Source organism: Punica granatum, chromosome 7, assembly GCF_007655135.1.
Source record: "Punica granatum isolate Tunisia-2019 chromosome 7, ASM765513v2, whole genome shotgun sequence".
Lineage (NCBI taxonomy): Eukaryota > Viridiplantae > Streptophyta > Magnoliopsida > Myrtales > Lythraceae > Punica > Punica granatum.
The window spans coordinates 7594106-7621374 of NC_045133.1; the positions used below are offsets into that span (position 1 = coordinate 7594106).

Sequence of the window (27269 nt, forward strand, 5' to 3'; positions counted from 1 at the left end):
AGAAAGAACAAGGGAGGGGAAGAGGAAGAGCAGGGAATGAGGAAGAACAAGGGAAGAGTTGAAGGGAAAAAGAAAAGGGGCCGCCAATGGGATGGTTACACGTGGCAATTAATGGCCAATTAGTCAAATTTCATGGCCACGTAAGCAATTCACAGCGGAGAATGGACGGAAGGTGACGGCGTGTTAGATTAGGAAATTTGTGAATAATAATACGTACTTTTTTAGGTTAAAATCCCTTTTCTATTTGTGCCCTTCATTTTTTTCCTATATTTCGTATAAAAAATTTGGTACTTTCTCGGACATGTCTTAGCATTACTTTATATTTCAAAAACTTTCATTTTTTGTAATGAATTTGTGTAGTGCATCGATGACTAGATGAATATATGCCACACGTATAAAATATTTGTAATGAATTTGTGTAGTTGCTGAAACATCACTGAGCCATTTAAAATAATTGCATTTTATAAAAAAAATATTTAGATTAGAAATATTAAGGTTAATTATTGCATTCTTATTGTTGTTAAAAAAACAACCTTTTCTGAAGAAATTATGAATAATTATTATGGGAAATGAATGTAGTAGATATATATATATATATTAGAAAAAAGTTTAATGAATGAGATAGAATATTAGTTTTAATTAAAATTGAAAGAGGGCCGCAACGTCTTTTGTGAAATATGACGGGGGTTATTATCATTGTCCCAAAACAGGAATATCATCATTCTATTTCATAAATAAAGAACATAGTGGAATTACATGTAGTGGATTTTTTATTTTTATTTTATGTAGCATGATATTTGAAAGTTAAAGGGATCCGATTATTATAAAATTCTTCTAATCAAGAATTTTTCTTATTTACAAGGCTCAAATGTCATATCTCATTTAATGGGAACAAGTGCTGAATCGCTTAAACCAATCCGACTAGTTGTTACATGTCGTGGAATTATGTAGAAAGAAAGAAGAAGATAGAATTAGCTTTTTATCTTATCTCTCCAATGATAACTAGGAATCAGAACCAATATACTAAGCATCTGCTACCAAAAATATATACCAATTTCGAAAATTCTGGGGCGCATGACGAACGTGATGTCTTTTCTCCAATACAAAGAAAGGAATAACGAACTTATCATCAGAGCTTTTGTAATATTTTGGCCAAAGGAAAGTCGTAGAAACCTCTGCAGTAACATCTGTTGTTAGTGTCTGAGAAGAAACTTTCTCTAGCCTTCTCACCTTCTTGTTCTTCATATCAATCATGTCTCACCAGACATCTCCTAAGGCCCTGGAAGATTCGATGTCTGACGGCACCCGCTTGCCTCTCAACACGATTCTCCACCTGGGGTTGGACAAAACCGACCCTGAAGTTCCTGGAAGCACTCCAAGGGTCATTGCCTACCTCTCTTCCGTGCTCGAGCTGTCCATTCAGAGGAACGAGAGATCGCTCGAGGCATCGAGGAGGAAAAAGGATGGCGTCACCGTCTTCCACAGTTCAAGACCGCCTGGCCTGAGCATCAGGCAGTACCTGGAACGCATCTTCAAGTACGCTCCCTGCAGCCCGTCGTGCTTTGTTGCTGCACAGATATATATTGACAGGTTCACCGCACGAACACGCTCTCGCCTTACCTCGCTTAACATTCATCGGCTTCTGATCACGAGCGTCATGGTGGCTGCTAAATTCATGGACGATGTGTAAGTTCCTCATCCGAAATCTCTGATAGGAAGGAGGAGAGTCGGTATTGCTATGGCACGCTCGCCCAAGCGTGTAATAAACTTCGAGTAAATTAGCAGCAGTAGGATTAAGCTCGACAGGCTCGATCTAGGTAAAGTACTCATTCCCAACAGACTTGTGTTTGACTACATTTCTCTGATGAATCCCGGAACATTCTAGTCGAGCTCAAGCTTGAGATGGGATCTCAACTCGACTAGAATTCGAGTCTAGCACGATATCCTATTGAAGCAGGCTAGATTCGTCATATTTAATCCAAAGAAGAATTCAGGACGATCTTGACCTCATGACACCCGTGGATCCAAGTATATATTATTGAGCTCCAGCTCTTCTTAATCGACTAGAGAACATGACTGGAGCTCAAAAAAGTACTAAATCATAGTATAGATGGTTGATTCGAGCTCAAGTAACTTAAAAGTGGCCAGATATTTCTCTTATAAATTGAAGCATGTTCCTTGGATTTGTTCTTTTTCCCGTGTTTCTGCGGACTTGGCCTAAAATATTCCAATGATCAAAATCAATTCTACCATTTGAATGTACAATCTTTTCGCGAATTAATTCGTATCATGAAGTTTCTGCAGGAGCCATAACAATGCTCACTATGCGAAGGTGGGAGGAATAAGCATGGAAGAGATGAACGAACTTGAAATGAACTTCCTGTTCAGCATCGATTTCAGGCTCCATGTGCCTGTAGACGTTTTCGTAAAGTACTCTAAGCAACTGGAGAAAGAAGCCTATTCGGCCACCCGTTGGATTAAGGCGTGCAAAGTCGGTGACAGCAGGCCTGATAAACAAGTGAAAAGCGGACCTGCTATTGCAGGGCTCGGTTGCAGAGCCATTTGAATGTTTATCTGCCATCACTGTGAGCTACTACCTCAGGATAAAGCTATTCACCAATTTCTTATATTGCCAATCTCGAAGTTGAAGAAAACTCGAGTGAACATAGAATGTACACAGCTCAATAGAGAACTAAAGGATACGAATAGGAGCTTGCAGATGCAAAATGACTACAATCTGTAGTTCAATGTATGCAACAAAATTACTTTCATTGCACAAAGTCATGCACACCACCACCTCCTACTTGTAGTTTTTGTCCAAGGTAACCCTCAGGTCCGTCCAGATCCATCATCCTACTGAAAACAAATTGAAGATACCGAGTAGTTCTCACTAAATCTATATAGATCAAAAGAACTGAAGAGTTGGGAACACTAACAGCTGTGACCCCTCTATCTTCTTCGAGCAATCGGAGCAGGGAAAATCCTTACCCGACGAAAATATGACCATGGTATGAAGAGGTTTGGCTTGCCTGCCTCTTCCATTGGGCAGGAATATTATAAATGAGATACAGGTAAATCTTGATTCTCTTCTCGTTCACTCCACGTACATGATGCTGCCTAGGATATCAGGATTTCCAGGAGACTCCAGTGCCTGCGCATTGCTTGAGCATCTCCATTACTGCAGGCCCCTTATCAAAGTCACCATTTCTGGCCTCAGCGCGCAGTATCAGGAAGGTAGATGCTGATGCATCTAAAGAGACTTAAGTCAGTTAAATGGAAGCGCCTCGTCTCAGAACCTTTTTGTACTATGGCTACTACTTGACACCAAAAGGATGACGCAACTGCGAAATGGTGGTCATTGGGGATCATACCCTACCTAAAGTGCTTAAGCTTCGCAAGCACCAGGAAAACCGACTAATGGATCGAGAAGTTCTTAGTGGAATATCCTTCGCTGGAATACTTGAGTTAGCCACTCCAGTTCATTAGGAGGCTGAGAATCTCGCGTCCCTGGATTAAGAGAATAGAAGATAAAGAATCACCTGAACTCAGGCAAAAGCTTTCTCCCTTTGAAATCAGACCTGTGAAAGAAACGAAATCTCTGACAACCAAGAGAATTCATGCCAACTTCTAGCGGGTTTGGAGGCAAACGGCAAATATAACGGTGTACAGACCAAATCAGAATTCGCCTTTGCCGAGCTCTGCTAGCTGCATCATTGGATGATGAGTTCTTAAGGTGGAAACTTTAAATGATATATAAAAACCCAATGCTTTGTTTTCTCTGCAGTATCAGATGGAATGAAGATGACTTGATTGTTTTCCAAAAAAAATCCAATGTAAAGGCTTAATTTAGAACCATGCTTCTTATGGAATGATTTATCGAAACAAAATTGTTGAAAAACAATTACTGATTTATAAAAATTACAAGGGGGCTAAATTTCTCGACTTGTAATCTAGTTGATTCCTAAATGCTCGAGAATATCAGCCCGTCATGTGGTTGCTGTGATGCTCTAGAGGATATGTAGAGTCCGATATCCTCTGACGGAATGGGTGTCCCTCTCGTTACTCAAATGGTCCATTCAGAATAAGCATAAGGCATCACCATTATCTACGGCGAGCATCTGGCAGTACTTAACGCATTCATTACGCTCTCAATATACTTTCAGCGTTCACTGGCTTCTGATCTCAATTTACCCAACTTAATGTTTCCGGGGTTCCGATCCCGAGAGATATAGCGGATGCTAAATTTACGGATTTCTTGTGAGTGCTATGTGTTTGAGAGGGTTGCAGGCTGGGCGGTGGGGCAGAAGGTCGCATCGCCCGCTCGGTCTGAACTCAATGGGCTTGAGCTAGATGGAATTCTATTCCCCAAGCTCGAGCTCAATTGGAAGTCGTATTTCTAGCAATGAATCACGAATAAATGAAGTCGAGCTCAAACTCAACAGACAGGAATCATAACTGGACCCAACTTTGAGTCTGGCAGAGGACTTAAAGGACTCGAGAAGCCAAGTATATTCGATTTGGAATGTCTATGACATAAAAACTAATAATGCAGATAAACCTTCAATCAAGCTCGTGACATTCAGTGGGCTGAGTGATCGTGTACTCGAGCTCAGCCCGATCGACTAAAAAGTTTGTCCAAAGGTCTAAGATCATTGTTAGTAATCCGTTAGTCAAGCTGAAACAAACACACGCTTAATATAGGCAATCTATCCTGACATTTCGTCTATCCTGCCATTTCAACTTAATGTTGTCAAGTAACCATGGAACAAGATGAACAAATTGCAAAACGATATCTTGTTCGGAATCGATTTCTGAGACTCCATGTATTCACAGAAGGTTTCTACGAGTATTATAAGAAAATGGAGAAGGAAGGGGCGTGACATTACCCGAGATCAGTCGGTCAATTAAGGCCAGCAGAATTGGAGAAAGCAGACATGCTAAAAGAGGCAAGATATGAACCAACTATTCCAAGGTTCAGCAGTTGCACATCCATCTCGGAGCACTCTCTCACCGAGGAGAGTTTGCCACATATCACTGAAAGAAAACTACGACAAGAGTGGCATGTCGGAGTTTTCTGACTAGCGCACGAGGGAATCCAAGGAAAAAGGGGAGAACACCACACAAAGTCGAATCAACATGCACTGGAAGATGCGAAAAAATCTAACAAAATTTTCTTTTATTGCACAAAGTCCTGCACAACACCAACTCGTTCCACTTTCCCGAGGTGACATTTAACTCCAACCCCATCTAACATCCTACTGAAATCTAACTGCAGATAAAAAAGACGCCGAAAAAGTAAAATCAAAAGATTGGTTGACAGGAATAAGTGCATAACTTTCAAGAGTCACTTATATCGGGGAGCCCAACTATATAGGGCAAGAGACATGCTTCGAAGACGGGAACCACCTGGCCCTTATCACAGCTAACTACTCCAACGGCAAGGAGGCACTCGATGCTCTCAGCTCGAGGAGTTCTTCCGAGCAGCATAGACACGGTAAGCTGCCAATCCAACAATGGCTACAGCAGCCCCAACTGCCATGGTTAAAAGAAGAATCGTAATGCGTCATATCATTGCAAAGTAAATGAGAGCGTCAAAACTATGATATTTGACGAAAATGTATCTAAACTTACGCAAAAGTTCAAGTTCAATATGGTTCCTGATCCTAACTAATACCCCAGGACAGTCCTACATTTGACAGTGTCTGGTATTGATTTCAGGAAACATTAGCCCCAATCCTTCATTGCTCGATCTTTATAGAAAATGCACCACTTTGTACTTCACAAGATTTTATAGTCCAACATGTCTTGTTCAGTAAGATACAAAATACTTTTGGCTGTCCCTCCTGAATTAGGGGGAAAAAGAGAGTACTGGAAAAAGGGGAAATTTCCCCGGTTTTGAGAACCAAAGGGACCTCTCAGATGAATTTTGGAGTAGACTGTGTACTCTTACTAGACCAAAAAAGTTACGAGAATCCCACCATTTATAGACATGGCATGAGTCTGATTCAGTAGCTAAATATATCATACTGCACTTTCCCAAGCAAATTTGTTTACCAACAGTCAACCTTGTGTGTAGATTTTGCATAAAGTCCCGAAAATAAGATGGACAGCGGTCACAAGAAAAAGACAGCATCTCCTATTGAGTTTCAAAAGACGTCAGTTATGCAGAGATGATCAGTGTACCTGAAACAAACATAAGAGATCGATTGACAAGCCTGTGGTATTGTTTACGGCTTCTCCCAGTCTCAGTTTCCGGGATACTCAAATGAGGATGCTCTGCTGCACTAACAATTCTACGGAATACATTGTTAAAGTCACCCAACCTCGTACTTATGGGTATGGGAGCCTCTATTCCCATGTCCTGACTGACCTACAAAGGCAAAAATTGCCAAAAAGATACGTCAGCCTCATCAAAAGTCATATTCTTAAAGTAAATGAAACTACAATATGAGCAATGGCCAAGGCTCCGGAAGAAACTCCACTAACAACCTGAGGTTTTTCTTTTATTTTTTTCTTTTTTGTTTTTCTCTTTGAAATGAGGCACAGCAAATGTTCACATCTGTTCCAAAAAACTGTTTCTGTTATTACACAGGATGAGCAACTCAGGCAGCCCAGAGCACAAGAATTGGCAGATGAAACACCATGCAAGTATTAGAAACACAGGGATGGTAAACTCCAACCCCCATCCTCCATGTCCTTAACACCAACAGAAGTGATTGCTGTGTATACCTGATAACTATTTCAACAATTTCTTTTTAGATATTTAGGTAACGAAGGTACTAGGCAAAATGATACCCGGGTAGAGTCTTGTATGGCCATTGGGAAAGGATCTAGATCGTCTTTAGCTGCAATTATGAGGCAAGGCACTTCAAAACCAGTAATCTCGCCATGACTTGCAACTTCTACAAGTAACTCAGTAGCCCTCTTCCATGAAGATTCATCAGAACTGTAACAGCAGAGGCGAAATCACAGCATAAAACTAGAGGGGAAAAAGAATTTCGAACACACAGTGGGTTTTATAAATTCTGATCAGGCCCAAAAGGGTTGTGCTTCATATGTATTTTAACCTGAAATTAACATGTAAGCGTAGTATCCATCTAATCAAGCGAATGACGCAAAGTTTTAAGGATTTCAAGCCTTCCAGCACTGGCTCTTCTGAGAACATAAATGAGGACTATGAATGGCCATCAAATACAAAACCAAACCCAGCACGCAATTAATCTCACTTTTGTGGGTTTACATCAATGGAAAACAAAAGCAACCATACAAAACATTCCTGTAAAAACATATATGAAGCCTGAGAGCCCTAAAAGAAACAATGGAGGTCGCTGCTTACCTATCATGCAAAAAAATTGCAATGTCACAGGCAGCCAGTGACTCCCTACTGGAGAGCAACCTTCTGGCTTTATCTTCTGGAATTTCTCGCAACACCAGTGTTTTCTTGTTTCCCTGGACATATAAGTATCAATCTATGAAGTATGGTCACATAAAATATGCAAAAGATAGCATGGAGCAAAAAGAAAATGAATTTACCATAGGTTGTTCAACGACATTCACAGCATACCGCTCATCAGTCGTCGAACTGTAAGTATCAGAAAAGGGCCTGCATCCATTTGAAAAAAAGGATATAATCAAAATCAAAATATACAAGGTAGATATTAGCAGTTGGAGGAAGCGGTCCATTTGGCAAATAGAGAAAACTACATTGCATGGATTCACAAAGAATTAAGAAAACAAAATACCTTCCCAGAAAAGAGTTCAATAGTGCAGATTTTCCAGCTTTTTTAGGCCCAAAAACCAAACACTGGAAAACATTTCTATCAGTTTGTTGCTTCTTGCGATTATGGCGTCTTGACTTAGTCACGTGTACAGCACCAGGTATATCAACATATCCAAGGTATACAAGATTCGCAAGGGTCCGAGCGGGTTCCAACAATGTCATAAGGGCCCACTGCATGGATAACATTACAAAAGTCACAATGCACAGAAGCTGGAGAGAACAAAAACTGAAACAAAGGCATTCTAGCTTCTGAGATTTTCAGGTTAACAAAAGAAGTTACAGCAAAAAACAATATCCCCATACCAAAGACAAGAACTCATCAAGCGATAGTCCTCCCAGGGCAGTCTTTTCTGCAGCATCTTTATATGGCGCTTCATTCCAGGGGCTGGAGTTAGGAGCAGAACAGAATCAAAGGATATTTACTTTCAAAGAGAAATTAAAAGAAGAAAAGAGAAAAAGCAAACTAAAAGCTTCGTGTAATAACTTATTCTTTGAAATTAACTATATATTCATATGCATCCATTTTAATGCATAATGACACATCATCATCATCATCATCATCATCAAACTATATTCATCACAAAAGAGCATCTCCCTCATGATTACCAGTGTAGGGCACCAACAAAGATATAAAGAACCAGCTATGAACACTGAGTAAAGTGGCACATATAAGAAGCACGAGAAGCGCGGCAGCAAAGTTACCATTCAGGCGCAGTGGAGAAAATATCCTCAATTTCCTGGGGTCTCAGAGCCCCATCCTAGTTATAAGCAACAGTGTAAAGTCAGAATCTGATGAATATTCAGTAACCAATGGAAGGAGTTTCAGGTAGAGGGCCAGAATATTAAAGAGTGGAATAGTAAACATACATTGTCACCATCAAATAACTCAAAGATCCCCTTGAGAAAATCGATGGCATCATTTGTCAGCTCCACACTCTGCACAAATCATAACTGCAATTAAGTTACTGCTATAACTTTAAGCATCATATGATAGAAGTGCAATCAAGACGAACAACAGAAAATCATATTGTTCACAACTATATCCATGTGCACCCACAAGCAAGGATCAAAAGGGATTGCAGCTTCATAATAAATAAGCAAGAAGCTACAGATGCGACCAAAAACTAGTTTGAATCCAAGGTTTCCGTATTATAAAATCCAGATCTAATAATCTATGGCTTTTAGGGGCAGAGCAGAAAATCCAGAAAATGAATCAATGGAAATGACATGTATGTTTATGAATTTCATCCTAACATCACTCATATTAATATGAATCAGAGAGGATATAATACTCATAAACTGAAATGCCCCTAACAAAGCAATCAGATATACATAAAAAGGACTTTAAATACAGCAACCTCAGTCAGAACATAATCCGCACAAAGAAGATCAATCAATATGACCAATCTGACTGAGTTCATAATCACTAATCAAGGTTGTCATGTCATTTATTTGTTTTGCCCCCAATAAGTATGGATCTTGCATGTGTCGAGACATAAATCCAACTGTTTGGTTTCTTCACTTTACCTAAAATATTTTACACGGTGAACAATACATAGCTACAACTTGTAAACAGGACCTTATCAATATTGCACTCATGCTCTATAGATGGCAATATGATAGTACCTGATCAGGACCCCGTCTATAAGAAGAAGAAGGGATTAGATCTTCAGATAGTTTGATATCATTATCATAACCGAACTTCCTTAGAACAGTCCATGTTGTCTCAAGGCGCCCCTTTTCAATGAATAATGCATGGAGAAACAGGAAACCTGTCAATGTAAGCCCACGTTCATTGACTCCTTGAGGTAGTTTCTCTTGCACCACCCTCTTGACACCCACTATTTCAGATGGCTGTAGAGGCGCATTGAAGCATTTGACCTGGTCACACTCAGAATTAAATCAAAACGAAACAGTGAAGTAATTTAATCTTCGGATAGAATATCTATAGTATTGAAGATTGTCCAAGAATACAACCAGTATGTATATCACCAATATCCTTTAACCTAAAATAGCAACAAAGTCATGTCATGAATCAATAAAATCTGTCCCTGAAAATCCTTTTTCAGACACACGAAAAAATTTAAAAAAAAAATCACATATTGAACAAGTTCCTTCTACAAAGATTACTTGAGAGCAGACAAAAGATCAAAACCTGAAATGCATTTAACTCTTCATCACTGAGCGCGCCGTCTTTATCTTGATCGCAAATAATAAAGATCCGCTTCAGAGCTCGGACACAACGAGGCTTCAAAGTTTGTGACTCCTGATCGAACAGTGGGCCAGTGGGATGAAGTACTGCCTTTTGGGCATAGTAGAAAACCTCAGGAATCTGTACGGGAGAAGGTCCCTATGAATTATTTACCCATGTATTCTAGATTGATATGATATACAGCTAAAAAAAACTTTCTTTTTGAATTTCTAACTTTGAAAAGAATTTCACAAAGTAAAAGTTCTAGAATATCGTAGAAATGAGATGTTAACAACGAATGTAAGGGCAACAATCCATCCATTATTTTGTAAACTGATACTATAAAAAGAGGCAGGAAATAAAACCCCACACCAACCTGAATTTGTCTGGCAGCTGAACACTCAATGCAAGTTTCAATCTCCCGAAAATTCTGCATTATGGGAGACATCACCGATTCCAAGCTAATTTGCTGAAGTTCATCTCGTAAATCTAGTTTGCAACCCACCACTATAACTGGTACCTTCACCTGCCCATCATATTAGCAACATGAGTTGTCATGATGACTCACGAACAAATTACCAGACAAAGCCTTTTGCTTCTACACATGCGCCAGTAGATAAGGACAGGGTAAAAAGGAAGATAAATTGCACAGGAGGAGGATTTGTAGTAGGAAGCCAAAAATCCTTCAGAAGTTCAAGTTAACACTGAATCAAACTAACCTCCAATCTACGAAGTTCCGGAAGCCAAAAACCACTCAATCGTTCCAGTGTTGCAGGTTGGTCACATGCATATGTGAGCACAACTGCATCCGCCCGTCTCAGTTCCTCCCCCAACTTAACACTGTCCTCCACTCTGATATAGTGCATAAAAACAAGATCGTCAATAGATATACCGGTGATTATCTTAAACAGAAACCCATCCAATCTCCACTTCGAGACGGTACATGCACTGAGTTTAGCAAAGTATCTTCAATAATCAACCATGTGCCATCCGTCTCTTCCTCCCATGCCACTTAATATAACATACTGAACTTAGAAAACTCCATGCCTGGGAGAGTAGTAGTGGAAGAGATACCTGGAAGAGGTGTCGATGATTGTAATGGGCACACGATCCGGATAGAAATCCTCAGGCAAGCGAGTCGGTGGCAGGACAGGGGGAACATTCGTGGGGAAATTCTCGGTCGCTGCAGTACAGATCAAGCTCGACTTCCCAGTCCCACGGTCACCCGCGACCACAATCCGGACTCCAGTCCTACCACCAGGGCCGGCATTCCCGGTTGAAGACTTGGCCATTTAACCAGCGAACGGAACTTCAAAACAATGCACTCGATCAGAAAACCCCAAACAGAAACAAAGCTCCGCTCTCAAACCCGAAGTTGAGGACGGTACTTAAGCCAGTCAAGACGAATGTAAATGTGGTTAAGAAAAGAAGAAACTACGATGCAATCCAGTCTGATGCCATGGCGATAGAAGCTGATTCGAAAGCAACAGTACGCTCGGAACTGAACGCAAACGAACTACACAACAACAACCAATCGGAAGCCAAATCACGGAACATCGGTGCGCACGGTTATGAAGCTCAGACGAGGAACATGGGTTCCCGGGAGCCATAACGGATCGAGTAAAGAATTAACAAAGAAGATCAAGAAGAATGGGGAAGCGGCGGAGGTCAGTGCGATTGAAGGTGCTGCACAAGTTAAGAGGAAGAAAACCTCTGCAGATTCTATGGAGCTGGTGGAGCGCGACGGAGCCACCCGAAACCCTAACGCCGGTACGGTGGCCTGTGAATGGAGGAGCGGTGGAGGCTTGGAGAAGAAGAAGTAGAAGAGGAGGACGAAGAGGCGAGAGATGGACAATTTCCTTTTTTTTATATATTTTTTTCTTCACAGGAAGAGCTGATGAAAAAGTTAAAATTCGGTTTGATTGTGATGAGGGAAGAAAGGGACGGCTGTGATTCGTGCGGGCGGGCCGCTTGGTTCGCGACCGTGTGATCTGTCTATATTTCTTTATTTTTTTGGTATTATTATAATATTATTATCTAAATATTTTTCTCCTGTTATTAGGTTGAATTGATTTTCCTAATTTTAGGGGAAAAAATTGTTTCCTAGTGTTTATAATGCAATCAATTTTTAGGTTTCGGATAATTTCCACAAAATAATATAATTTACTAAAAATAAATTCAATTAATTGGTAGAGAATAAGCAATAAAATATCAAGAAAAGTGAATTCTTGAAGCTCCATTCATTGTCCTTAACAAACAAGGCCTGCTAGTTTCAATATGAAAATTAAAAGTAATTATATCACATTATGAGAAAATTCAAAATGAATAGTGACTAAATGAACGTATAATTATCAGCTAATTACATTGGGGAACCTCCTTTATTATCCACGTATAACTATATTTACCTTTTTTACTACCTGCAGTGATATATATTTAAATCATGTGCATTTAATTTATATATTTCTCAATTTTAAGTTATTTTAGCCATGACGAGAAAATGTTGCAAAAGTCTTGTTATGGATGTAAGAAAGAAATGCATATATTTAAGTTATAGCAAGTACAGTCCATCACGAATAAATGTGTACTTGCATTCCGATCGAACATAAGGCCGCATTTGAAATACTAAGATTTAATAATTACGTTAATTTAAAATATAATTTATCATATATATAATTTTGGATTAATGCTAAATCTTTTGTGCAAGGACTTCATTTCATTCTTATCGGCTTTTTAATCACAATTTTTTGAACGGATGATTGTTTTTTTTTTCCTTTTAACGGGCAATAGAGATGATAGGAAATTAGAATCTTATCAGATCTTTATCTCCTCTGTCAAGTCAGTCGATTAATATAAATAAATTTCTTTCTTAGCAAGAAACGAAAAATTCGGATTTAAAAATAAAAGTCTCCTTCTCATATTCAAACGTCTAAAAGTCTAAAATTGAGAAGCAGTCCTCACTTTGAAAGGTCTTGAGCAATTTCCAAATTTTTAGGGAAATAAGAACAACATACATGTATTATGCATGATATTCATGCACAATTATTAAATGTAAAAGTGTGGCGAATTTAAGATACTGAGAGGAGTTGTAATTATTTTTATTAGATTTAGTAGTTTAATTACGCCCTCATAAGTGGTTATGATTGAATTTAAATGATGGTTTGCTTGAGTTTGCAACAATAACTAAATTGAGGGGCCATTTTAGACATTCTCAGAAAATAATATATAGAAAATAATTAATGATTGAAATAAATGAAATGAAATAAAATGTTGAGGACGGGAGTGATCAGGAATAAAATAATAAGAGCAAAATCAGAATTTATAATTATAGTTTAGTGTTGTTACATGGACCGGAATTGATGTTCACTTGAGTATGTTGGATAGTTTCCAAGAAGCATGCGCGGTCCTCTCCTCGATCAAGAATTGCCATCTTGGCCCAGACCAAAATTTCCGGGTACCGGGCTGATCGAATTAGTCCCCAGTAACGGCGACTAATTAAGACCTAAACGGTTATAGAGGCCTTCTACTCTTCTAGCATCGAGGAAGATAGAGTTTCAACTGAAATCTCTCGATCATTTAGTGAATCAATGACCAAGGCCTTAGTCGGGAAACGAGGTTCAGTTCAATCCGAGCACTCTTGCCCCGAATCCATTTCATTGATCTTTTGATCCTCGACGAGCAGAGGCCTCCACCGGTTGATATGCTGTCATTTTACTTTGTAGTTGGATCAATGAGCTAAATGTCATGTCAATATGCTAGTGAGCTACATGAGAGCCACATAGTGTTGGACGTGGACATCTCAATTCCATGGCTATCCCTAGTTATTATTCTCCATGGGGCTATATTGTCCAATGGAAACTTAATAAAGAGGTCCACCAAATTGTTTTATATGCCCGATCCAAACCGAATTGGATCGGACTATATATCCATACATATTCTTTCTTCAGCAAACTGAGTTTTACATGAAACATGACCTGAACTGGCTGATTCTTTTATGCTTGTTCAAGGCAAAATCAATTCTCGGAATTTGTTTTACTAAGTTTGTGTTTGTTTGGACTTAAAATTGTAACACTTCATTTAAGTGCTGAAATTTTAAACACTTATTAGAATAAGTTTTTAATTGATTAATTAAAAATTGTTTTGCAAGAAAAGCTTAATCATGGAATCATTTTCCCTGGATTATAGGCCGAAATGTAAGATTGTTGTATCTGCTAAATATACTAGATTACAAGAAATGTGAGTAATAATATAATACTAGTGTTCTAACCTGTACGTTGCATGGGTTTGTTCTAACAAAATTATTCATAATTTTTTTTAAAAAAATTATTTTTCTAGCATAATGAAATTTTTCAACAATAAATGAATATTTTGAATTACAAACTTACTATATTATACTAACTTTAAATAGTTTAGTGCAAGTTTGCTACTAATTCTCTTATTAATTGCATTGCACATTTATTTAATCGTTAATATTATACAGATTCACTACAAATATAAAATGCAAGAATGCAAATTTGGTTTTGCAAATATTACTTTTACGAACTATATTTTTAAATTCGTACTTTTATTAATTAATTTTTTTACATTTTATGTGACCCTCATTCATAGAATTAGAGTCATGTGCTATTATTTTTTGGAAATCCTATGTATAGGTGACAAAGTATTTTACTCAATACATATTGAATATAATACAAATATATATTGAAGACATCACCTTTAGATATATAAATTTTATTTTGCATATTTTTTTATAAAATATTGCAATCAAAATCCTTATTTTTAAATGATAAATTTTATTTTTTTGATGGGATGAAAAAAAGATATATGGTTGAATCATAAGCATAGAGTGCTAGTAAATTTGTTTATACATATGATTAACTAATTATTTTGGAATATAGAATATTCTATATATATTTTAATATATTTATTAAATTATTTATGCTTCAAAAGATTAAGTATAATTGTCATACTTATTAGTAGCATTAATATATAATATATAAAGCAGAAGAGTGGAATCCATGCTCATGTTAAGCCTCGCCTCTTTGTGGCTCATCCACAAATGGTAAATCCTCATTTAATCTCTCGATTTTGGTTCAATAAAGTTGTACTGATTTCTGGATTTTCTTTATCATTGTGGCCACAGTTTTATTAGTTCTTTTTTTTCCCCCTCCTTCACTATGCACTCTTCCATCTTTTAATTATGTTTCTTCAAAATATAGTTATTTTTTATAACTTATCAAGAATTTAGATAGTACCTTTTTTTTTACTACGGTAGGCAAGTAGCAAAGCTAGAAGGTGAAGCAACTGTGGATAGATTATTGATAATTAACAAGACATAATAGTAGATGAGGGATTGAGACAAATTACTTTGGAGAAAGAACAAAAAAAAGTTGGGCTTAACCTTAATTTGCAGTTCACGTGCAAATGAAAGATGGAGCAAATGGCTGCAAAACCTACTAGAATAGGCCCTGTCCGGCGTCCATGAAGAACCACATTTCTCGAAAACTCTTTTGCACTAGGATTGACTGGCCATAAAAAAAAATGTGCATTTTCATTCAATAGGATGAAACAATTTAATAAAACCGAACGCCAGCGCAATGTGCCGGTTACGAGACTAGTTTATTGTAAAAGGTTAATCGATTTTACAAACGTGTATTTTTAAGTAGTATTCAAAAATTTAAAATTTGTTTTTGTCATTTTTCAGTTGCATTAATTTGAGAGCATTTATTACTATTCAAGTAAAATTTTACTTATATAAAAAAAAGAGTAAATTTTACTCATACCCGGTAAAACAAAAAGTAAATTTTACTTATATATAAATAGATATAGATATGGATATGATGATTATGATTTATAATCTTATTGTAAGTTGAGAATCATGTGTTTGAAATGTAAATTTTTCACCGATCACGGCCGTAAATTTTTAGCTTAGAGAAAGTGATTTACAATGGACAGTTTTGCAGCCAAAACCAAACATTGTAAAATGCAATGTGAAATTTTCCCGGTAAAATCGTAACTTTATATCCAACCAAACCAAACGCCCCCTTGGGTGGCTTGGTTATTCTCAGGAAAAACATTAAGCGGAACAAACCGAAGCTCAAAACCCGATTATACGGGTCCGGTTGAGGACCCGACCCGACTGAAGTTTGTTTGCGTCCGTCACCATCTTCCTTGGCCGATGTAAGAAATTGACGAATTAGCGAACTACGGGCAGAAAGAAGATCACAGAGAGAGACAGAGAGCTGAGAGCAGAGAGATCAGGCGAGGCGAGGCGAGGACGAAGAAGAAGATAGCGCGAGGATGATGGCCGGCAAGTATACGCATCTCGACAACCAGAAGGTTTCTGGATCTGTTGATTCTGTTCCCGTAAGCAGCTCCTCATCTCCTCTGTTGCTCACCCATCTCGATCGCCCCCCATTGATAGCTCAATCGCTCTTACAATGGGGATCCGTGCGTTATGATTGTGGTTTCGCATGAATTAGATCTTGTTCGCCGCGTTTGACCGGGTTTTGATTATTGCAGGCGGTAACGGATTCGGGGGAGGTCGCCATTAAATTCGCCGGTGAGCTTTTACCTTAATGCGTGTTGTTCCGTCTTGTGGTTCCTGTTTATGGTTGCATGATGAGAAGTTTCGGTGATGCTGAGATAATGAGTGATGTTCCTGATTGGATGCGGAGAATGAGAAGTTCTGTGCTCCGATTTGATTTCAATGGCGTTGATTTATGAGACGTGACACTCAAACCTGCTCTTTGAACTCAATTGCAGTGGTTCAGATTTGATTTTAGTGTTAGCATTTTGTGGATATAGCTAGATGCAAATCTTATTCTGATCGATGTTAGCTCCGTTTAAAGAGTCTTTATCTCAGTTGGTGAGTTGGTTATTTTTGCAGATTCAAATCTTGAAACTTTTCCTCCATCTCAAGCTCGGGGGAAGATCTCTGGTGGATCACGCCCTCCTCGTGATGCAGATGGTATGTGTATTGCTAATTCCATAGGCCTGTAGTTTTTTCATTGGACAATGCTTTAGTGCTGGCACCATGGAACTCTCTTCCTTATTATTATGTTTCTGGTGCAGATACATTTTCAAAAACGTCACTCGGTTCTGATGAAGCTCAGCCGGGTGGATGGTTTCGAAGTTTCACGGTCGACGCATATAAACCGTACTTTGATGTAGACACCTCCGACGTGTTAGATAGGATTAAGGAGTCACTCTTTCCATTCAAAGGGAGTTTCACTGAGAAAACGGCCAGCAACCCCGATCTGTGAGTTCTCCTGATTCTGCATTGTAATTGCCTGGTGATTGTCCCTATGGTTTTGGGGGCTTTGTTGATTTTTTTCAATGGAGATTGTTAAGTCCTATTACGACCTTCATATCTCAGATGGTGTGGTAACTAGTCCACTAGTGAAAGATTACTGCAAATTTTCTTATTATAGAACAATGTAGCACTAGATCTGGCCTTTTGATAGTGGATTCTGGTGAAGCTGTCACATGGTTTTGCCAGTCTTATTTCTCAGTTTGATTTTTGAGTACAGAGTTGAACGTGCTCGACTATTTTCTTCACTGTTATTCCATAAACTTATATTTTGTGTGGGCACTTATGGTATTATCCATGCATCATCTTGGCAGATTATTATTCTTGCACCCAGGGCATTATTCTGGAATCCAGTTGTAATCCCAAAAATTATGTAAAATCCAGTTGTAATCCCAACTGCTCACTACGTTTGACTTTCTGATTCTCTCAGATTGTTTATCTAACATGTTCTATGGTAATGATCTTAGTTTACCCTGTAATATCTGAGTCAACTGTTAGGCCTTTATCTAGCAGATAATTTTTTGGCTTTTGAACGGTTGCCTCGTAGCCATGACATAGCTTCCCTGGTGCCTAAGTTATCTTTTTTTTTTTTGGGTGAATTGGTGCCTAAGTTATCACATTGCTAAATTTATGATTTGATTGTGAACTCCATGCAGGTATGGACCATTTTGGATATGCACTACCCTTATATTTGTGGCTGCTGCAATTGGCACTTTTGTAACTTATGTAGCGCACGAACTGAAGAACCAAGAATGGAACTACGACATAAATCTCGTTACCTGGTCTGCCGGGGTCTTTTATGGTTATGTCACCATTGTTCCTCTCGGGTTATATGTAATCCTCAAGTATTTCTCAGCACCTTCAGGCCTTGTCCAGCTGTTCTGTCTTTATGGCTACTCTCTGTTTGTCTTCATTCCGGCATTGGTAAGTCTGATTTTGCTAGCATCTGCTCTAAGCATTGGCAATTGGCATTACATGGAAAGTAGTTGATGAAATTCCTATACCTGGCTTGCAATTGAGAAAGCAAGAGAACACGACTCTCATCCAACTTAATAATAGTCAACAATGGCTGAAGGCAGTCCATTAATTTTGTATGAGAAATATTGATGTTGTAGCCTGAGAACTGAATAGCATCTTTTGATTCAATTTGAAGCCATAATGAATGGTATGATTCTGTCATAGGTGCATAAACATGGGACTGCATTTTTCATGAAACACATTATATATGTGCGCTCTTTTTCCATATCCAGACGTGCTCACTTTATCAACAATAAGAAGCAGGAGATCCTGCCCAAGAACACTTAGTTAATCGGTCGCTGGTTTTTGTTTTAATGCAGTGCCTCTCTGTCGTGCCATTGGAAATCTTCAGATGGGTGATAGCAGGTGTTGCTGGGTTCATGTCCGCGACGTTTGTGGCGCTCAACCTTCGAGCGCACATCATGTCAGCTGGTGAGAGATGGTTTTTCATTGTGGCTGCGATCTTCCTCTTGCAGGTTGCTCTATCCGTCGTGCTAAAACTTTACTTATTCACCGTCACCGTATAAAGACCTGATTGCACTTCCAAGTCATAGGCCATTGTAGATTTACATATGCATTCAATGATAGCAAATTGCTCACCTCCCGCTATAGTTATTTTGCGAGTTAAGGCGAGGGGCTCCACAGTATAAAATATGTCAAATTGTACCTTTTTGGAAAACACTGAGAGTACATATGTTGCCGTTGAGAGTATTAGAAACATGCCTTCATGTCTGCAACTTTACACATTTGTTGGTTATGAATCTTATGATCGCATAAATTGTTTCCTCATATACTCTTCTAGGCAAGATGTGTTTTGTATGTGCTAGAGAAACTGGCTTATTCACTCTCCCGTGGTCCAGAAACCGAAACATTCCTCTGGCACGATCAATTGCCGGAACCCAAACATTCCTCTGCCGCTATCAATTGCCCCTTTGGTCATCTAAAAATCAAAACATTCCTCTGCTGCTATAAATTGCCCCATTGAGATCGATCTTATAAAGAATCGACCCGTTTGGGCCGAGACTCTTACTCCGGTTGGCATAGGCGATTCCCGTTCCAAGTTAGACTAGTTCAGCCTTGAGGTTGGCATAGGCGATTCCCGTTCCAAGTTAGACTAGTTCAGCCTTGAGGCCAATACCAGTTCAGGATGAGTCCAGACTCTTACTCCGGTTGGCATAGACGATTACCCGTTCCAAGTGAGACTAGTTCTGCCTTGAGGCCAATACCAGTTCGGGATGAGTCCAGACTCTTACTCCGGTTGGCATAGACGATTACCCGTTCCAAGTGAGACTAGTTCCGCCTTGAGGCCAATACCAGTTCGGGATGAGTCCAGACTCTTACTCCGGTTGGAGTAGACGGTTACCTGTTCCAAGTGAGACTAGTTCCGCCTTGAGGCCAATACCAGTTCGGGACGAGTCCAGACTCTTACTCCAACCATTCGGGACGAGTCCAGACTCTTACTCCGCTTGGCACAGACTGTTGCCCATTCCAAGTGAGACTAGTTCTGCCCTGAGGCCAACACCAGTTTGGGCCGAGTGAGTGAGATGAGTGAGATGCCTATGTCTGATCAGCTCAACAAGAGACAGTAAACCAAACAGAGCTGAGACATACAGAAAATGATGGGCTGAGTGAAATACCAATTCCCGATTGGCTCAACAAGAGACAGTAAGCCAAATAGAGCTGAGACGTATAGAGAAAATGATGCATATCTTTACGTTACACAACAAATATGAACTTTGTTCCCGAAAACATACATACATACCAACAGAAAGTGCAAAAGTAAAGAAGATGCCACTCAGTGGCTGTACAGAATCAACCCCAATATCGCCAGACATATAAACCCTAAACCCGTGCTCAACTCGCAGCCCAAACTGCTCCCACTCGCGAAACTCCCCTGCTGAGTACTGGTCGCCAGGATCACCACTATCCAGTTGTCTTCCACCCCAATACCAGCTCCAGTGAACCTCGAGTCATTCAGGTACCCGGCATAGCCCGTACGGGTGTAGTTCGTCAAGACTAGGGTGGGAACTCGGTTGTGCACACAGACAGGGAGGATCACTCCGTCTCTCGTGTTGTTAATGTGGATGCCACACTTGGAGAGTAGGTTCGGGTAGTTGGAGAGCTGCGGTCCTGTCCCAGGGATGGCATTCGCTGTGGTTGTTGCCACGCAAGGATGGTCCTCGAGCTGATCTGCGATCCCGTCCGCGAGGCAGCCTGCCCTGTCATTCTTTGCCAAGGGCAGGAGGTTGAGGGAAGTCCGGTAGCTGTTGATGCCTTGAAGGAGGTTGTCCCTGTCCTCTGCAGTGCTCATTTATAGAATGGAAGCAGGATATTTCATGTCAAATAACAAATTTCACCCCAAAAAAAAAAAAACATACCCCAAAAAAATCACATAAGACGGCAAATTAGCAATGATATGGTTTCTACAATTTTCCCCCAATTTTTAACCGATAATAGAAGCAGTTCACTTTACTTAGATCAATTGTGATTTTAAGACTTCCTAAGAATGTCAAATAAAGCTAGATTCTTACATCTTGAGCCCCAGCTGTCTATTTGTAAGGCCAGATAAACGCAATAATGCCTTCAACTCAATTAGCAATACTTTTTAGTTTGCAATATTTGATATCCGGAAGCACAATTAGTGGCGACTAGACTAATCTAGATTTGACTTAGGTTTGACCATCGGCACTTTAAAATAGTTAAGGTGACGATTGGTAACGGAGTAAGGTATGATTTTAGTGGTATGATTCTAGTTAACTCGACGGGAGGAAGACCAAAAAAAAAATAGTTTGAGAAATTTATTATTAAAAAAATTAATAATAATAATGGTTAATAAAAAATACATGAGAGAATTTAATATTAAATTAAAGAAAAAAAAAAAAAAAAAGATTGTGCTGTTAATTTGAGGAAAAAGTAATGAATAATTGTAATAATTTAATATTAAAAAATTAATTGTAATAACGATTAAGAGAAAACATGTGAGACAATTTATTCTTAAATTGAAGAAAAAAGATAAAAATTAGAATTAAATGGAGTATGATTCAACTCCATTGCCAAACAAAAACAAGATGCAGAACTTGCATGACATAACAGTGCCAAATATGCGCCAAAATGAGGAGTGAAATTATCGAAGTCGCAATTTATTCCGACATAAGACTGCTTCAACGCATTTCTAGCCAGATTTTTGTGTATATTTCCATTGTAGTACCTAAAATCTTAATATTTTCCCAAAAGCACGTACATTAATAGCTAACACGAACCATCGATCGAAGACGATAAAATGAAACCAAAACCGAAATAGATCAAAACCGATTAGGCAAAGAAGCATGGAAATGGCAAAGGACAAATATAGATTAGATACGCTGCGACAAGACGACGCATACCATCGCAGGCCACGGGATGGGGCAGGAGGAGGATGGCTGGAACAAGAAGACCAAACGCAAACCCAAACTTACTGAGAGAGTGCTTCGACATGGCTGTATAAGAAGATCAGCCAGAAGGAACCAGAGATTATGATGATGGATGATCGATGACAACAATGAGAAGTTTGGTGGGTGGGAGTGCGTCTTGTTTTGGGGCTGGGGCTGTATTTGCATGAATCGCCCTGTCGGGGGTGACAGATGTCGGATCCTTGGCCCTGACATTTGACAGTACACATGCAACCTCACCATCTGTCTCTTGCATTTGCATGACATGCATGTCCCCCCTCCCTTCAGTCGAAATCTCAATCTTGCTTTGCCTCCATATATATTTTCTAGCTCTATTTTTGTTCTATATTCTATCAGTTTTAAAACTTCCATCGAGATGCTTCTTTAAAAGAAAAAAGAAGAATAAAAAAGTAGTTGCTGAGGCCGGCGCCTCAAAGTGTTACAAAATGTTATAGTCTTTCTGTCATGTCTAATTTCATATTCACTTAAGTAACTGTAATTTAATTTATTGAAGGCAAATTATTTTCATTTTAACAAGCTTTAAAAAAAAAAATTTAGCAAGTTCACATATTACATTCTCTTGATGATTATTACAGCAAGAATCATATAAAGAATAATTTGATAGTAAAAAAGATAATTAAATAACAATGTAAAGATTATTTGGTTGAAAAAGTCAAAAAGATTAAATCCTTGAAATGTCATCTGATGCTCGAGGATCAAATTAAGTAGAGTGTTCAACCTCTAGAAATTTCCTTTTAAAAAGTTCCCTTTTTTCCTTCTGTTGTAAATAAAAAAGAGAGAAAAGAGTTTTAAAATATTTTTGTTTTCATTTATAAGGGATGCCCAAGAGTATAATACAATGAAATAGAAATCCTAATAGTTAATAAATGAATACATGTAGTTTCACTTAGTATTGATCCTGCAACCTGTTGATTATTAGACGAGAGTGTGCATGCTACATCATCTTTGATTTAAAAATAAAAATATTTTCTTTTTAACGATGCTTTATGGAGTGACAATCGTTAAAAGGAGCTAGGAACACTCCGTTAGCTTACTATATATATATATATATATATATATATATATATATGAAAATTAAGTTAATTAACAACAGAATTATCTTTTTGGTAAATCGACACCGAACAATCTTTTAGATATGCGATGCATAGGTCTAAAGTCTTTAAACAACAATTTTTAGATTTTATTTGTTGATATTAATGTCACATTATCAAAATATATTCATAAAAGGGGTTTTTACTTAAAATGGCCCATGGTTTGTTCATTTTGTCAAATCTATCATATGTTTTTTTTTGGTCAAATCTATCCCATGGTTTACTTTTTGCATCAAATCTATCCCGGCGTTATCTTTTCCGTCGATATCTAATGGCCGTGCTGACGTGGCACGTGGAGAGATAGTGGGCCACACTTGCCACGTAGGCGCCACGCCAACACAACCGTTAGATGTCAACGAAAAAGATAACGCCGGGATAGATTTGATGTAAAAAGTAAACTATAGGATAGATTTGACAAAAAAAACATATGATAGATTTGACAAAACGGGCAAACCATGGGCCATTTTAGATAAATACTCTTTCATAAAATACATGTATACATTTAAGGATATAGTAATATTTTGAAAATTAATTAATGAGAATATAAACGCGTATTATGTGTTTGATTTAGAAAACATATATGATAAAATATATGGTAGTTCTATATAAAATATTTCTTATAGAAAATTGTGAAATTTAAAAAATTGAAAATATAAAATAATCCTAATGAAAATAAGAAAATAATACATATTTTTTTTTATAATTAATATATGATCCTTTAAGAAACATAAATAAAAAATTATTTTATCTTTTTGAAAATTCATTTTTAGTGAAAAAATAGTGCTTCAAGTGTTTGTACTATTGAAAATTTGATAAATTTATTGATATAAATATAATATAAATATAAGAATGAGAACATATCCCTCTTAAAGGCCCTACAACCGAATCTATATTTTTCTCGGTGAATAAATCTATATTTTTATTATATATTATCTTTCCATTTGTTTTCTTTTTTAATACGTACTGAAGAAAGAAAGGAATTTGAAGTTTTAAATATTTTATTAGAAATTACCTTAGAATGACACATGGTAAAAGAAGAGTTTCCAAAACCTTCGGAACTCTCATTTAGCTTTTTATGAACAAGTAGTACGTCAAGCAAGTGTTTGTATTATTGACGGTTTGATAAATTTATTGATATACATATAATCAACATACATACATATATATATATATATGTATATATAAAGTTAACGAAACCTTAATAAATAGAGGCAAAATAATAAATTCATTACTAATTCATACGTTAATATATAATATAGAAATTAAAAGATAATAGTATGATAATTAATAACAATATATATAAATGTGAAGAAAATATTTAAAGAAGAGAATATTTCAGATTTTCTATCACTTATTGTCATATATAATTATTTAAATTTAAAATCAATTTAAAATTTTGAGAATTATAATTAATCTTATAAAAGTTCCATTAAGTAAATGTTTAATTGAAGTGATTGGGTCATTTTATCTTAAAGTCTTCAAATTTATAAAAATTAATAGATGAAATATCAGTTATAACAAAGAACAAGCAAATAATTAAGTTTTAAAATTTTAATAAGCTCTAAAAGTATTATTCTTTCGCCAAATAAAACTAACAATTTGATCTAAAAGTATTCAAATATTAAATAAATTTCCCCATAAAGTATTTTAATAATTGCAATGGTGTTTATATTATATGACTTCCTCATTTAAGAATTTTTTATATATATTTGATATATATTTTTCTATCATAATAATGCCTTGATTTACCACAGTAAACAATATAAACAATAAACTTTTACATGTTGATAAAAATTATAAATCTATAAAAATTATTATTCTGATATTTAAATTTTTATAATAAATTTTTCTTTATAAAATACATACAACGCACGGGTTTGATAAACTAGTATAAATATAAGAATGAGAATGTGTCCCTCTAAAAGCCCCACAACCTAATCTATATTTTTATTGTATATACCAATACCCTACTATCTTATTATTTGTTTTCCTTTTTTAATAATGAAAAGAATGAGTTTAAAGTTCTAAATATTTATTAGAAATTACCTTAAAATGGCACATGGCTAAATGAGAGAGTTCTCGTTATGAACTCTCATTTAGCTTAATACTAGGAAAAGAGAACTCGCACTTTGTGGTGGGATAATAATAATTTTAGTTAAGTATTATTTGAATCAATTTGAAATTGTTGAACTATATGAATAAATTTATTTAGATGTTTAATATTAGTCATTAAAGTTATTATTACAATGTCATCATGATTATATATATGTGTGTGTGTATCATGTTTGTATTGTTGAAACATCTTCTTGAATTATTGACTATATTTCATGAGCAATATAGTACATGTGTATGAGCTATGAAATCTAGACTCGTGAAAAGAAAAACTTTCAATTTTTAAGGAGTTTCAATTTAGATATTTCAGTTTATTGAACAATATCTTGAAATTGATTAACTATTTATATGAAGTTTTCAATAATTGGGTTATTTATGGAATATTTAGATAAGCACTCTCTCTATATGGATGTTATGTCAACCTGAGAAAATAACTAAAGAGAATTCAATTTGAAAATAAGAAGTAAAAGTTCTACATATGTTTTTTTAAGATAGGATGGTAAGAAGATAAATTATTAAGAAGATAATAGAGAAAAAACTTTGTAAGGATGCAAAAAGAAAAGAAAAGAAGAAAAAGTAAATTAGAAAATTGAATAGGCGATTCTTTTCTAGTTCATACAACTTATAGGGTCTATAGTTTAGTACTTAATCAATAGTAATCTATTAGGGCTACTTACATAAACTAAATAAAATCTATTAATACCTATATATTTTTTAACATATAAAATATAATAAAAAAAATGATTGGATCAATACATTGAATCCTCACTCTCTTAAGAGTAGGCTTTTCTTGGTACTCCCTTTCTAGAGTTTGTTGGTACTCTACTAAAATCGAAGAGATATAAATTATTTAACAAGGAATTCATTTTTTAAATTAAATAGTAGAAGATTTATTATTTAGTAAGTTTTTACTTAAAATAGGAGGGTGTAACAAAATAACACAAGTTCCCGCTTGGTAATTAAAAGTTTTCAGTCGATATCCAATGGGACTACTTGTATCTCTCTATTAACAATTAGGATTTTTATTTATTATACCATACTTATTGGTTTCCTTTGTAACCGAAAAATATAAGTTGAATCCTCACTTTATATGAAATCTATTAATTTGTTTGCCATAAGAGTTTTGTTAAAAAAGTTCTTTTACAAAATCATAAAAAGCCTCATTATTTTCCAGTGGCTCTTTAAAAACTTGGTAAAAACGTTCATTTTTTTTTGCTTGAAAAAAAAACATTTGAAATAATTTTCAAGGAGTATCCTGAAATAAATTATATAACATTTGAAATAATTTGACTATTATTTTCAATTCTTTCTTCTTTATGCCCTTTGTTTATTCTGACAGATCGCGATTTTCTCCGAGTCGACTATCTCATACTCTTTGGCCACAATCCTCGGACGACTTCTTCAATACCTGATTCTCCAAGCCGAGTGATCCCTAGCTCCTCTTCTTGTATTGGATCCCGCACGCATTGCACAGAGACTGAAAACCATAGAACCATCGAAGAACATTGATCAAGAAACAAATAAAACAGAAAAGGGATTGAAAAGGAGCGATTAATCAACCGAGACGAAAGCAATAAGATTACGTACCCAAGGGCTGGTGGCCCGCCTCTCCCCATCGGGGTCTTCGTGGGTTGGCACTCAACGCACTCTGGCACTTGGGTGTTCTTCATCTTCTTCTTCTTCTTGGAGTCTGATCAGTAATCACTAACAGATACGTCCTAATTTTGCTGACCCGAAGTCGACGGACAAAATCATGCTAGAGGTCAATCGCGATCAAGCTTTTAAAACTCGGTCTGTAATGACCATAACAGCCATTACGTAGCAGTATCAGCCGGGTCCGATACCATATATCGGGGAGAATTAGTTTCATGTAAATATCATCCGTAACAGTGTTATGTAACAGCCGTAATGGACAAAATATCAATCGTAACAGTCGATACAACCGTTATTTGTTTATTTTCTAACCGATTTTCAACTTTCTATGGCAGGTCAATTAGAGAAATTGTGAAATTATTGGATATGAAGTGAAGAAAGATGATCCATGAAATTAAATGAGAAAGAAAGATGTATAGATTTTTTTTTTTTGGATAAGTGAAAGATGCATACATTACAGACTTATAATACATGTACATCAAATATTTTTTAAGAAAAAAATAAATAAGTTGATAGATGCGACAAAAAGTTGACGGAAAGATTGAAAATAGGAAGGACAATATTCTGCTTGAGTCGAGACAAATGCCTATGGGTTAAAAAAATTGAAATACCCATTGAGGTGTCCACTCCATGAACAAAGAAAGAACCCTATCTGATGCTTGGACGT

At 36.9% G+C, this 27269-nt stretch overlaps 4 protein-coding genes across 5 annotated transcripts; 2 read left to right on the top strand and 2 right to left on the bottom strand.

The window, feature by feature from the left end:
• Positions 1-1071: 1071 nt before the first annotated feature.
• Positions 1072-2809, top strand: LOC116212941 (cyclin-U4-1). Of its 2 annotated transcripts, none has more exons than XM_031547703.1 (2): positions 1072-1686; positions 2296-2809. In XM_031547703.1, the coding sequence occupies exons 1-2, from the start codon at positions 1253-1255 to the stop codon at positions 2564-2566; spliced, it is 705 nt and encodes a 234-aa protein (XP_031403563.1). In that variant the 5' UTR covers positions 1072-1252; the 3' UTR covers positions 2567-2809. The 2 variants fall into 2 exon arrangements, with proteins under 2 accessions (XP_031403563.1, XP_031403565.1); XM_031547705.1 differs by having other exon boundaries at positions 1075-1686; positions 2305-2809.
• A 2346-nt stretch (positions 2810-5155) lies between these two features.
• On the bottom strand, positions 5156-11841 carry LOC116214143 (mitochondrial Rho GTPase 1). The gene is made up of 15 exons (XM_031549463.1): positions 11683-11841; positions 11046-11280; positions 10691-10823; positions 10348-10497; positions 9936-10112; positions 9407-9661; positions 8648-8716; positions 8483-8538; positions 8084-8165; positions 7743-7951; positions 7534-7603; positions 7337-7449; positions 6796-6946; positions 6184-6370; positions 5156-5532 (listed from the first exon to the last, which is right to left on the bottom strand). Exons 2-15 carry the CDS (start codon positions 11261-11263, stop codon positions 5459-5461), a joined length of 1944 nt encoding a protein of 647 aa, XP_031405323.1. The 5' UTR covers positions 11264-11280; positions 11683-11841; the 3' UTR covers positions 5156-5458.
• Positions 11842-16136: 4295 nt separating this feature from the next.
• LOC116215232 (protein YIPF1 homolog) lies at positions 16137-19088 on the top strand. The gene is made up of 6 exons (XM_031550866.1): positions 16137-16334; positions 16491-16530; positions 16858-16938; positions 17043-17229; positions 17937-18204; positions 18618-19088. Exons 1-6 carry the CDS (start codon positions 16269-16271, stop codon positions 18822-18824), a joined length of 849 nt encoding a protein of 282 aa, XP_031406726.1. The 5' UTR covers positions 16137-16268; the 3' UTR covers positions 18825-19088.
• An 897-nt stretch (positions 19089-19985) lies between these two features.
• On the bottom strand, positions 19986-21866 carry LOC116215233 (uncharacterized GPI-anchored protein At5g19250-like). Its single transcript, XM_031550867.1, has 2 exons — positions 21681-21866; positions 19986-20595 (listed from the first exon to the last, which is right to left on the bottom strand). The coding sequence occupies exons 1-2, from the start codon at positions 21769-21771 to the stop codon at positions 20093-20095; spliced, it is 594 nt and encodes a 197-aa protein (XP_031406727.1). The 5' UTR covers positions 21772-21866; the 3' UTR covers positions 19986-20092.
• Between the last annotated feature and the right edge of the window lie 5403 nt (positions 21867-27269).